General features: G+C 49.5%; 1 protein-coding gene across 2 annotated transcripts in view; it reads right to left on the bottom strand.

Annotated features, from left to right (window-relative positions):
* Positions 1–13,206, bottom strand: part of RBM20 (RNA binding motif protein 20) — a 196,665-nt gene that overhangs the window by 20,191 nt on the left and 163,268 nt on the right. The window contains exons 8-10 of one of the 2 annotated variants that reach the window (XM_086378979.1): positions 5,775–5,854; positions 4,020–4,139; positions 3,270–3,888 (exon numbers count right to left, since the gene is read on the bottom strand). In XM_086378979.1, the coding sequence (XP_086235105.1) occupies positions 3,270–3,888; positions 4,020–4,139; positions 5,775–5,854 (819 nt within the window). The remainder of the gene's footprint in view (positions 1–3,269; positions 3,889–4,019; positions 4,140–5,774; positions 5,855–13,206) is intronic. The other variant, XM_086378980.1, reaches the window with a different exon arrangement.

The following is a 13,206-nucleotide window of genomic DNA, read 5'->3' as shown; positions in this document are numbered from 1 at the left end:
ATTTCTTACGAGCAGACACACCTCTCTTTGCTGACAAGGAGCCAGCCTGGCTGGGAGCTCAGGGCTGACGGGTTTAACTAGATATGACCAGACAGGGAAAGACAGTTGAAATCCTCAAGTCTTTGCTCTTTCCAGTGTTTGCAGCAGAATCTCTGCTCTAGCCTTCTGAGCTGACCTGAGCTGAAAGCAGCTCCAAATGCCTTTTTAGCCCTCAGAACCCAGAGCTTCTACCAACAGGGGGCCACTTTTCTTTATTTTTCCTGAATAAATTACCCACTGCCCTCTCTTGTCAAAATAAACAGCCTGTACCCTTCCCAGGCAGTTTCTGCAGCCACATATCCAGATCAACACAGTAAAGAGACTCCCTCCAGTTCTAGCTGGGAGAGGCAGGGACAACCCAGCCTCTGGAAAGCCCCTCGCCAGAAGGACCTCCTGCCCTTCATCCCTGCAGGCAAAGGCCACACCGCAGTGCCTTTCAGGGCATCCCTAGACCTGGGACCATTTCCAGGTGACAGCAGCTTACAGGGAACAGACAAAGGCAACCAATGCCCTCGCGCCCCACCCCATCCCCACCCACCAGCTTAGGGAGCAAAGTATTAGGTCCTGACTATTGCAGGCAGTGCTGTCACCACAGGGCTGGGGTCACTGCTAAACCACCTACTAACTGGTCTCCCCTTCTGCTCGGCAGCCTCCTCCCAAGTGTGTTCTCCCCAAGGTCCTCGGGAATGACGATTCCAAAATGTAAAAACAATTATATCCTCCCTGCACCTTCCTGCCTGAATGCTTCATTTCCTTCCCCTAGAACTTAGGATAAAGACAAAACCCCTCAACCTGCCTGTAAGGCTCTACATGATGCAGTCTCTCGTTGACACATCAGCCTCACCTCCCACCATTCTATCCCTGGCTCTCTCTGCTCCAGCAACACTGGTCTCCAGCCACAGGGCCTTTGCACATGATATTCCCTCTGTCTGTTCTCCTTCCTTTTGACCCAATAAATACCCACCATTCCTTTCAATCTCAACAGGCACATCCTAACCCAGGAAAGCCTCTGGTTTGTTAAAGGCACTGATAGCACTGCATCCTCCACCTCCTTAACACTTAACACTTATACTCATCTGTTCAATGAAGGAATTATTTTATGAGCGTGTTTTTCACGAGACCATGAGCTCCGTGCAATTAAGAGTCATTTTAGCTTTGACTCACAGCTGCAGCCCTAGTGCTAGATGCTCCATGAATATGAGAATGGAGACTGGTAGGAGAGGGTGAAGTGAGTAATAAGAACACACCTGCCACCCAGCATGCATGGATCTCTCTCTAGGCTTTGAACTGAGCATGAGTTCTTTTGATATTTCTCTCTCCTGTGGATTATGTATACTGGGGGCTGTATTCTGGGGACGCCTGGGGCTCCACCTGACCTACAGACATGTTTTGTTTTACATAATTTCTAAAACATGGGAAATTTCATACAGATATCTGCATCTGGACTTTGGTCTTGCCTTAAAAAAGGGAAATCAGACACAGGGTATGTATGCCTGCACGGCAGCCATAGAGTGGACCTGAGAAATGGCTGACCCAATATACAGGCATTTCCTCCTTGGTCCACCACATTCCCAGTTTTCCTCTCTGGCTTCAGTCATGCTACCTGGTCTGTGTCACCTGTCTGGTTTCCCTGCCCTAGGCATCTGGGTCTGTAAACCTTGGTGCCCCTGCCAGGAAAAGTGGAGGAGAGCCTCTTTCCCATGTTGTCCTATTCACTGCCTTGTCTTCTTTCTTTCTCTTTTGGTCTCATGGTCAGGGCTGAGCCTATGTCTGGCTGTGGCCTCCCACAAACACTGAGCAGTGCATACAATGGCTTTGCCAGCACGGGCACTCCCTTCAGACTCTCCCAGGGTTTCCCCTGAGCACAATCTTGTTAAAAGTCTTACAGCAGCCTTGTGATCACACCCATTTCACAAAGGAGAAAACTGAGGCCAAAAGAACAGGGTGTGACCTAGTTCTCAAAAGCCAGGCTTCTGCCTCCAGAGTCTGGACTCAGTCATTCATTCCTTTTACAAATACTTATTGAACACCCACTCTGTGCCAAACCCTAATCCAGGAATTAGGGGGGACTGGCAGTGACACAAATTCCTGCCCTCATTGAGCTCACAAGGGGGTTGGGGTGGGGGAGGGCTGGGAGGGAGAGGAGACCCTATACAAAATAAAAACATTAGGAGATAGATGAGAAGGAGACAGATGCCACTAAGAAAAAGAAAGCAGGGAAGGATGGGAAGTGGGTTGGGATGTTGTGATTTTATGCAGTGACCAAGAATAAACTTTGGAGATTGTGACAACGAATAAAGACACAGGAGCTGAGGAGGGAGCCATGTGGATGTCAGCAGGGGAGGAGCTTCCGGGGAGGGGCTCCCAGGCAGGGGAATGCCCTGTGGTGGGCTTTTCATATCATAAGAAAGGGAGGGACCCTGTCCTTAGCCTTCATTCCCCAAGTTCAGTTGCTGCCTGTTCTCTGGCTCCTGGGGCAACCCTATAGGTTGTAGGCTGTTCTCAAGATGGTGATGAGAGTTTAACATCAGTGGGTCACAAGGAGGACTGAAGTCCTGCAGCAGATGGTGAGCCCCGGATGAGGCATTTGGATGGAAGGCGCCAGCCAACTGCTGAGCATTTTTATTCCAGTGGAAGGAAACACAATGTCTGGAGAAACACACCAAGCCCTGGGCACCCAGTATAACTTAGCGGGGGGTGGTGGCTTCTCCTTCACCACCTCTCATCAAAGCCCAACGCTGGTGGATGCTCTGGCAGGAGAAAGGACGGAGCAGACCAAAGGTCTAATCTACCCTGGCAGTGTGTGGGTGCAAACACTTCAGGGCAGCTCCACCCTGGACAAACAGACAAAATCCAACAGAAGGCCTCTGCATCAAGTCCTTGCCGAACTTCTAGTAAAGGCAGGAGGGTGCCCTGGGACTTAGAGCCAGATCAATGACTGGGTGTCATTCCAGTTCTACCATCTCCTGACCGTGTGTCCTTGGGCAACTAACGTAAGCTCTCTGGGCCTCAGCTGCCTCATCCACAGTAATGATAGTATTATTACTAGTATTTCTTCGTAGGGTTGCTGCGAGGATTAAGAGTTGAGATAACATGGTTAGCACAGTGTCTGGCACAGAGTACACATTCAGTAAGCATTTCATTCATTCCATAAGTGTTAATTATCCTTATTAGTCTTCTCCCCTGGGACCTGCCTCTCCTTACCTGGGGGAAAGGGATTCCATCCTTACCTCATTCTCTGCCATCCTTTCTTTTCTGTCATCAGCTCCTTCTTGGTCTCGATCAGATCTCTTGGCTCTGTTTTTCTCACTCTGTTTGGACTTGGTGCCCTTGGGCTCCAGTCCGTCTTCTCTGCCCGCGTCGTCGGTGTGGGGGTGCCTGCCTTCTCGCAGCCTGGCCTCATCTTTCCTCCTGGACCTCCCCGGAGCATCCTGCTGCGGCTTCAGGTACTTGTCCGATTTACCCTTGGACTCTTTCCGGTGGTAGCCGTCTTCCCGGCTTTTGTAGCCGGACGCGGAGTGGAGCGGGTTGGGGGACCCAGACCTCGGGTGCTTTTCTCTGTAGCCCCTCCCCGCTTCCAGTCGCTCGTCTAACTCGGCTTTGTCTAGTTGCCGGGGGTAGTGCTTGCGATCATGCGCCCACGTGTCCGTCCTATCCCTCTTGTCCTCCCCGTTCTCCCTCCTGGCGTAGGGAGAGTGCTCCCACGAGTCCCGGCCGTTGCCCCAGTCGGCCCGGGAAGGGCCCGGGGGGCTGTGAGAAGAGCTGCAGGAGGTGAAGCTCGGAGTGTGGGACCTCGGGGACAGCGACCGGCTCACTGGACTTCGAGATCGCGGCCTTTCTGGGGCGTACCTGTGAGGGGGTGGCAAAGGAGCCACTTTAGAATCTGTGGCACCCACAGGTCCCCCCACCCTGGCCAGATACACCCCATCTCTGCAACAGAACCACGGTGCACGTGACCCCACCCGGCCATGCGCTCTTACCACCACTGTGCACAGCGCCCAGAGTGGTCCTGGAGCAAGCTCTGCCTCCCTCCGCCCTCAGGGAGGGATTTTCCCTGGGCGCAATGCTGGCTGCCCTCTGCTTCTTTCCTCATAATGCTCCTGGGAATGGGGATGAATAATTGGGCTGGTTTGGCTCAGCCACATCTCCTCTTGGAAATGAGCTACACTCAGGAAGCAGGAGACTGTCCCAGGGAAGAGGGTGGAGTTTGGGGTCTGGCAAGGTTGCTCTGGTCCAGCCTGGTGGGAGAGGCTGCCTAACCTGGGGTTCTATCAGCCGACCTCTTGACTAGGAGACTGAAGTCACCCCTACACCTGGCCTCCACTGAAGTAAAGGCCGCCTCTTGGCCTCCATTTTTCTAGGACGGCATTTGGGGTTGGAAGAGTCCTTAGAGCTCTGACCTGCTCATGTATCAGATGATGAAACAGAAATCCAGAAAAGGACCTGAGCCTATCTAGGGTTCAGAGCAAGACTTCCTGGTCACCTGCCCTCGGGTCTCTACCACAGAACTGCAGGGGCATGTTGCAGCTTCACACGTGTCTTTAAAAAACTCAAACAGCCAAAATATTTGAAACAAACAAAAATCCCAACCCTGAACAGCTGCAAACATAGACACACACACACACATACACACACACGGTTGTTATTAAACAGGTCAGTTGAGTCATCCACCCAATATTCTAAAAGGATGGGGAACTTCCATTTGGTTTCCCAATACAGGAAAACCACGCAGTCCTCACTGACCAGGAGACAAGAGATGTGGCTCCCTGGGACCAGGTTTGGCCTCCTCTGGGGATACAGCCTGGGCTGGGCCCTCTGCAGCAAGGTTAGAGCGCCACCTGTGGCAGCTCTGGGTAAAACCCACAGAATGAGCAGGCCAGCTGCCGCTCCGCTTTCTGCACAGCGGCCTCCGCAGGGACGGTCTTCACTCTGCAGGGTGCTGACAGTGGTGAACTTGCAGCCGCAGCCTGGCAGAGTCACAGCTTCAGTTGGGAGAAATGAGGTGGACAACTGAAGGGACTCCATGTTGAGTGAGTGACCGGTCAAGTCACAGACGTTTCTGCACCTACATTCAGCTCAAGAAAAATCAGGGATTGTCTCTAAACAGAAGACATACACATACACATACCACACTCACAGCCCACATACACCCACACCACACATATCACACAAACACACACACAGACCCCACAGATACACCACATGTACAACACACATACACCCACACCACACACACACAACACACACCAGACACCACACACAACACTCTACACATATCAAACACATGTACAACACAACACACACAATACAACCATGTAACACAAACAAAATACACACACTGCACATAACCATAAGGCATACAACATACCACATACACAATACAACCACACAATACACAGCAAACACAACACACATATGCCACACACACTTTCAGGCCGTTTTAGCAGAGTGTACCCTTGGCCCTAAGAGTCATGTATCAGCAGACCCTCTCCTATATGCCTTTACAACAAAGGAGGAGCAGCTGAGAAGAAGCTGAGCGTCTTGAATTTTTCTGAAGTTTAACCTGAGTACTCGACTGGACTCACGTATTCCATCGGACACAAAGTGTAATGCCCAGAAAAAGCTGATGGACAGGATGAGGCAAGGGCAGGGCACAGAATGACTCAAGTACCCCAAGAAAGGGGAGGATGTTCCAATGACCCAGAATCTGCCCTGAGACCAAGGCCGGGCCTCACCTTTCTGCTTCCCGGAACATGTCCCTCTCCCTCTGGGAATGGATGTCCTGGATGATGGCAGCCACGGTCTTCCCAGGTTTCTAGGCAAAGTCAGAGGGTCACTGTCAGACCTGAGAGGGCCTTGCAAACACCAGAGGGAAGCAGCTAGGACTTGGGTTCATTGCCCCATCCACCAAAGGGGGAAAAGAGCCTCCTTAGGGGGAGAAAGTTTAATCCAGAGGATGAGAAGTATGAGCGTAATGCTGAACAGTGCGGGGCTGAGTGGTCCAGGGCACATGGCATCCATTAAGCTGGGAAGGAAGAAGTCTGAGGCTCACTATCCAGGTGCAGGGGGGAAAGCAGCATTTGTTACTACCCACCTCCCTCCAAAATAAAAGAAAATATCTAATATGTGAAAGAAACAAAAGGAAAGAGGGAGGGAGGGGAAGAGGTGTTACAACTTAGAAAGAGACTTGAAGATCAGAGAATGCAGCCCCCACATTTTACATCTGAGGAAACTGAAACCCAGAGACATCAAGGCAGAGTTCTGCCTGGCACGGCTCCAGTCACCAGCCCCGCTGTGTTCTAGGGGGACCTCTGGAGTTCTGTTGGGTTAAGGAACACATTTACAGAGATGGTTAGGACTTGACAACCGGCATTTTAACTCCAAGGTCCTTTCCACGCCCCCACGCTTCCAGCAGCTCCTGACTACAGCATGGTTCTTTTAGTGGGTCATTTAGTGCTAAATGGAAATCTGCAAGGTGGGCAGTGCAGGCTGTGAGCCAGGTTTCACAGTTGAGGATACAAGCACCCAAGGCTCCACCCTTCCAGAAGTCACCATATGGTGACTGTGCCAGGACAGGACCAACCCAGCCCCCAAATCCCAACCAAAGCCCTTTCCTAAAGCCAGAGTGGACAAACAACAAGAAAACAATAAAAATAAGTGGTTAAAAATGAAATTCATGAGCACAGAAGGATGGAAGCATTTTGCAAAAGACTACACAGAATTCGTCCATTCAATTAAAATGGATGGAGCAGGGTAAATTTATGCTTTGTGATTTATATCCCCAAAATTGTTGTTGTTGTTCAGTCGCTAAGTCATATCCAACTCTTTGTGACCCCATGGACTGCATCGCACCAGCCTCCTCTGTCCTCCACTATCTCCTGGAGTTTGCTCAAATTCACGTCCACTGAATTGCAGATGCTATCTAACCATCTCATCCTCTGCCGTCCCTATAATACTGATGTTTAAAAAAGACTTAGAAAACCCTCAGTCTATAATGTCAATTTTTGACAAACAATTTTCTTGGGAAATGTAATTAACTGTTCTTTATATCCTTATTTTTTTTCCCCTATATATTGGGTTGGCCAAAAAGTGTGTTTAAACGCAAATAAACTTTTTGGCCAGCCCAACAATTAACATGAAATCTTAGAGCCTATATGGATGTCAGGTATCATCAAACACCTCATCTTATAGGTGTGAGACCCAGGCCCCAAGATACGAAGTGAGCTCCATGATGAGCTGGATGCATAGCCACTGATCTGTGTTACTGCTGCCATTGAGGGTTGTGCTAAGGAATAAGAAAGGGAGGAGAGAATGAAGGAGGAGGCTCCTGTGGGTTCAGAGGAGAGGTCAGAGCTAGGACTTAGGGGAGGGATGTAAAATGTTCAAGCCAGGGAAGGGTCACTTGTCAACTTGAAACACAAGAGAAGAGAAGAGAAGTCAGTGATCGCTACCACTGTGGCTATGAAGGAGGAGGGGGAGGTCAAAAGCCAGACCATCCCTATTCAATAAAACGGTCAGGAACTAGCACAGGTCAGGATACCCACCTGAGAGCAGGCCTTGCAGTTTTGGCAAATGATCCCTTTCATCAGACCACAGCTATAAAGGTGGCCCCTCTATAAGCCTATGGAAGTGTCACTTATGAGTACCCAGATCACCCAGGCTCTGCACAGGCAACCAGCACCCTAACTGCTTAGACTGGATCAGAAGCCGGCAACCCAAGGCCAAGAAGGGAAGGAGCTGGGGCTGTGGGCCTGCATGGAGAAGAAGGCTCCTGCCAGGGTGCCTCCTTCCACCCCACTGCAGACCACCTGTCCTCCTGCCTGGGTTGTTGGTAGAACGAGAAGGTTGATCTGAACCTACTGAGTGGCCTTCTTCCTGACTGCCCCCGTCTTGGACCACAAAGTGAAAGTTGCCTCCTGCATCATCACAGGAGAGGCCAGCCTGGGATGGCTGGTCCTTAGGAGACCCGCAGCATCACTGCCTCCATGTGGGCCAGCCTGGGAAAGCCCTTGAGAGCCCTCAAGGCCAAGAGCAGGGACGTGGGACAAGATCTGCTGGCACCAGGCAGGCCCAAATCTGTCCTCACCCTGCCAAGCTGGAACAGCCCAAGGTTAATGAATGTGCCCCCACACCAGGTGAAATGTACCATGGCAACTTTTCACAGCATCCAAATTCCCTGAGGAGGCTGGATCAGGGACTTTCTGGAGCAAAAAGAGTCCCCAGGGTCCCCAACACCTTTCTTCTGCCTTCTGGAACCTCAAGTCCTTGTGATTGTCCCTCCAGTCCGGACCCAGAAAAGCCTGGGGTGAGAGGAGGGGCCTGGTCAGGGAGCAGCTGAGGTTCTGTAGGCTACCCAGGGCAGCATCAGGGTGGGCTTGAGACCTACAGGGAGGGGCAGGTCAGGCCAGTGGCACAGCCAGAGGCATTCGAGGAGCTCTCGCAGCCTACTGACCTCCATCATCACAGACAACAGTCCCTCAGGCCCTCCTCTTTCTGGATGCCTTGCTGATGAGAGGGCAGAGCTGGCCAGTCAGGCACCACAGATAAAAACATCCTCAATGGCCCAATGCAATCCCCTGGGGGTCAGAGAGGTGCTTCTAGAGTTCTCTGGGGGCTAGAAGAGCCTCTTCTGGGCTTAAATATTTCCTTGCCCTTATTTTCTCAACCACAGAACAGCTTCGTGAGGCCACCGTCAGCCCAGAGCCCCCTGAATTTGCTTTTATTCAGGTGGCGTGGCTGGGTGAAGCAGGGAATGGGCTTGTTGACCAGTAGCAGCACTGGGCCCCTCATGGAACGACGAGTTTCACGGCACGATGACTGGCTGGAGAGGTGGGTTGCAGAGAAAGGCCACAACAATCTGCAAATACTATTTGCTGGAGATGGTGGTCACAGGCACCGTGACTCCCCGCTCTGAGGACCGGAGGTCAGTTCCTCTATTTTAAGTGATAATTCCAAACTGTTGGCACTCTCTGGCCCAAACACCCTGCCAGCTGCCATCTGAGAAGGAGTCAGAAGTGGCCAAAGGCTTTCAAATAACAGAATCAACTTTTCACAACTCTAAGAAAATCCTCTCTCAACCTTCCTCTTCAGGCCTGGCCTCATTATCTTGTGGTTAAAGGTATAAAGGAAGCAGGTAAAAGAAAGCCATAATCACTGCAGAGGAGTGGAAAAAGAAGAGGATGGAGTAGGTGTGTGATGATGTTTGGATATACCTTTTTATTGTAGAATACTTCAAACACACACAGAAGTGGACAGGATGGTATATTAACACACACACACCAATGGTGAATCCACTTCCACTGTCAACCAGCCCCCAGGGGACCATTTACAATGCTCTCTGTCGACACATCTTGCTGCTTTAAGGCAAGAGTGAGATTCCAAACCCCATACAGTCCCAGGGAAGTATGATCTCACAGGGAGTCTCCGTGGATGGAGAATCTCCACCCAGGAAGAGCAGCCCAGCCCTGCTGCCAGCTGGCAGGGTCACCTGGGGTCATGGCTTGTTGCCTGTGAGAGACTCACCTTCTCTACCTATAAAGGTGAGATAATGAGGCCCACCTGGCATCCACTGAGAGCCTCGGGGCAGAGAGCGCTGTCCTGATAGAGGTCATGGAGTGCTGGGCCAGCATAAAAGAAGCCGCTAGAGAGTTTCGTGCCTCCTGACCCCTCCTGGGCTGTTTCATTTGTCTCAAGAGCCTTAAGAAGATGCTGACACCTTGCAGATGAGCCCTGAACTTGTCAGAGCCACAGACTGTCACAGCATCCCTGATTATTTCTGTATCACTGTGCTTTCCAGATTCTACATCTCTTCTCACCCACCTCCTGCCCAGAAGCCCCCTCTCTGTTCAGTTGCCTCATCCTTCAAGGCTCTACTCAGGAATCTCTCCCTTCTTGACACAACCAAGTCATACTGCCTTTTGCCACTGATCTTCTAGGAACTTGGAACGGATGCACTCAGGTTTAAATCATGAGATGAGCTTCTCTGCCCAGTGAGATGGCAAACTTTCCCCCAAGTGAGGACCTCTCTCATGTTCACTGTTGCTCTTGGCACCACATCTTACATGGAAAAGACCCTCAGTCGTCATTACTGATTTATTCTCCTTAACCAAGACATCATGGATCACTCACAAGACTGCTTCCCAGGGCCAAAGACCGTCCCTGTGGGTAGGAAGATGGCAAGACCAGTGGCTCTGAAAACAGGCCCACTGTTCCCAAACCACCTTGGAGCCTCAGTCCCACCCCAGGCTACCTGATGAGAGTCTCTGGCCAAGAGGACTTGACACTTCCCTGACAGTTCTCTGATGGAGTGACTGGAACACACAGCTTTCAACTATTGCAGGTTCCCTTCTACATGTGAGATACTGTGATTCTGGAGAAGTCTCTACAGAATAATCAGTCTTCTCATGCAGGTCTGCAGGAAGGAAAACACTCACTTTTTATCATTCTTTCAGATTTTCTCACTCATTTCACATGTTTGTAGGACACCTATTGTGTGAAAGTTTCTGTCCCAAATGCCCTGAGGAAGAGAATCTCGGCCACAAAGAGTGAGACAAGATTACCAACATGAGGAAATATTTGAGAGGAGAGGAGAAATGCCTTAAAAAAAATCTCTCCTTCTTCTTCCACTTTGTCTGGTGAGCAAAAGGTAAAATTACAGGAGAAAGACCAATCAAAATCTCCCCTACCTCTGCAAGCCCTGGTGGGACCCCACGTGGTGGCCCTTTGGCCCAGAGACACATATGGACACGGTGCTTTCTTTGCTGTCTGCCTCCCCAGGAACCATCCCCTGTCTCCAGCCTGCTCCCAGGATGCAGCAGGTGACATGTTCTGACCAATCACACCACAGCTACAGGGACTGGCTCAGGGAAGTGCATGTATCAGAGAGACTTCCCTGGTACCACTAGGAAAAACTCTGGCTTTCTCTTGGTGAAGGAAAATGGGAGGCTGAAGAGCCAAAGATGCTGGAGTCACTGAAGCCATCACGCCACCTAGAGGGGAGAGCCGGGGGCTGTCAGGGGCCATCCCAGGGAGACCCCAACAAGGCCAAGGGAACAGAAACCGAGTCCTAAATCCAGCTATGCCTGCAACCCAGGGCTACTCTTGTTTTTTTTCGGTTCCATGAGCCAATAAATTATTTTATTTACATTTGCGAGTATGCTTTAATGGAGATAAATTTCTGTTGCTTGCAGAGAAAGTCCAAGCTGATTCATGTCAACATGGGAACCATAATACACCCGTTACTATGTAATTGAAACATGCTCTAAAATGCTTTCACGTAGAGGCAGTGTGACTACTTGGGGAGCACAAAATCCTCGCTAAAGGTCAGGATCACTGTGTTCTGGCCACTTAGAGTGTGCTACAAGGACCAGAAACATTGACATCTCCTGGGAGCGTGTGAGAAATGCAGAATCACAGCCCTGACCCAGACCTACTGAATCAGAAATTTCAACAAGATCCACAAGTCATGTGTACGCACACTGAAGTTTGAGAAGCTCTGTTAGAATACTATCTCTGCTCCTTAATGACTGGATGACTGTAAGCAAATTATCTGATTTCTCTTTTATTTTTTTCACATGGACAACGGAGATCATAAAAACACAATATGGAGATGCACACAGAGTGCAAAACCAAAACAGTCCTAAGATACAATCATGACTCTTCCAGTAACTATGATCTTGGGCCAGTTACTAAACTTCTGTGAGGCTCAGTTTCCTTGTCTGTAGAAATGATAATAATACCTGTCTGACAGGACTGATGTCAGGATCACAGTAGATAATATCTTAAAGTGCTTAGCACATTACTTGACCCAGGACTCAATTAAAGGTACATATTCTCATTATTATTGTTGTACTATTTTAATTACTGTTATTATCCACCCTACACACGTCACAGGGGAGGTTGATTGTGAGACTCAAGGCGACCACGTGTGAAAAAAAAAAAATGCTTAAAACCAAAGAACACAAGGTATAGTCCTTTACTGATCTGGAACCTGAGGTTCACAGAGGTTAAGCGATTTGTCCAAGGTCATCAAAGCTGGAAGGGGTAGAGCCTAGGCTGGTGCTACTACCCCCCAATCTGGGGTAGGTCACATGGTTGTTGATGGTTCTGTGTCTCCATGCTCTTCCTCCCACCAGCCTGTGAGTTCCTCTACAGACTCGCTGCCACCATATTCATGGCCCAGTTCCCACTCACAATGAGCACTCAGTGAACATTAGCTGAATGCAAACTTTAATCATCTGACCCATTTAACCCACCACAAAAGACCTCCCTGGATAAGGGACCTCGGTGCCTTGGTACTTTAAGAAGCAGAGGACTGCAGTTAATCCTAACTAGAGCCTTATGACGACATCTCATTTGGAGACCAAAGCTCCACTGGGAATTCAGTGCAGAAATTCAATTCTAGCCCCCAGGGCAGAACCAGGGAGAACAAGAACTTTGGGTACAGAATGGGGCAGGATCTTTTACTTGTCTGAGAAAAGCAACAGGCTTTCATGAGCTGGGAAAAGAATGCCAGGTTCTGCCTGAAGCTGAACTGTTGGCAAAGGAACTTCAGAAGCAATAATGCAAGCAAAGCAGAATCAGGACCTTGGCAGCTGGTTGACGTATTACCAATCTACATATGTAGACTTGTCAGAAAGCTTGTCCTAGCTAGAAACAGCTGCTTAGCCTTTGTGTTCTGATTTAAGCCTTGAAGGCTGACTAAGGGCTCCAAGTCTTGAGCAAAATGGACCCTCAGTAAATGTGGAATGAGCTGAAGTGAACTGGAAAATCCCTATTAAATAGGACAGTAGAAAGTACAAAATAAAAAGTTAGATTTAACCAAAAATATGGCATTAATTATAACAAATCCAAATGGACTCAGTGCTCCAGTCAAGAGAACTCCTGCAAACCAATAGGAAGATACAATCTAAACCAAATGCATGGACAAATGACTTCAAAATTTCCCACCAGAGAAGATCTAGGTGGAATAACCAACAAACACATACAAAATTGCTCAGCCTCAATTAATACGGAAAATAAAAAATAAAGCCATGATAAACCATCACACTCTTTCCCAGAGGGGCAAAAAAGTTGGACAAGACGAAGAATTAGCAAGAAGGGGAGCTGATGAAAACTCTCAGACACTATTAGTAGGAATGCGGCTGCTGCTGCTGCTGCTGCTGCTAA

This window comes from Bos grunniens, chromosome 26 (assembly GCF_055505025.1).
Source record: "Bos grunniens cultivar Pamir isolate PY7600 chromosome 26, Bosgru_T2T1.0, whole genome shotgun sequence".
Taxonomy (NCBI): Eukaryota; Metazoa; Chordata; class Mammalia; order Artiodactyla; family Bovidae; genus Bos; species Bos grunniens.
The sequence above is the reverse complement of the archived record's forward strand: the minus strand, read 5'-3'. Positions and strand labels throughout refer to the sequence as shown.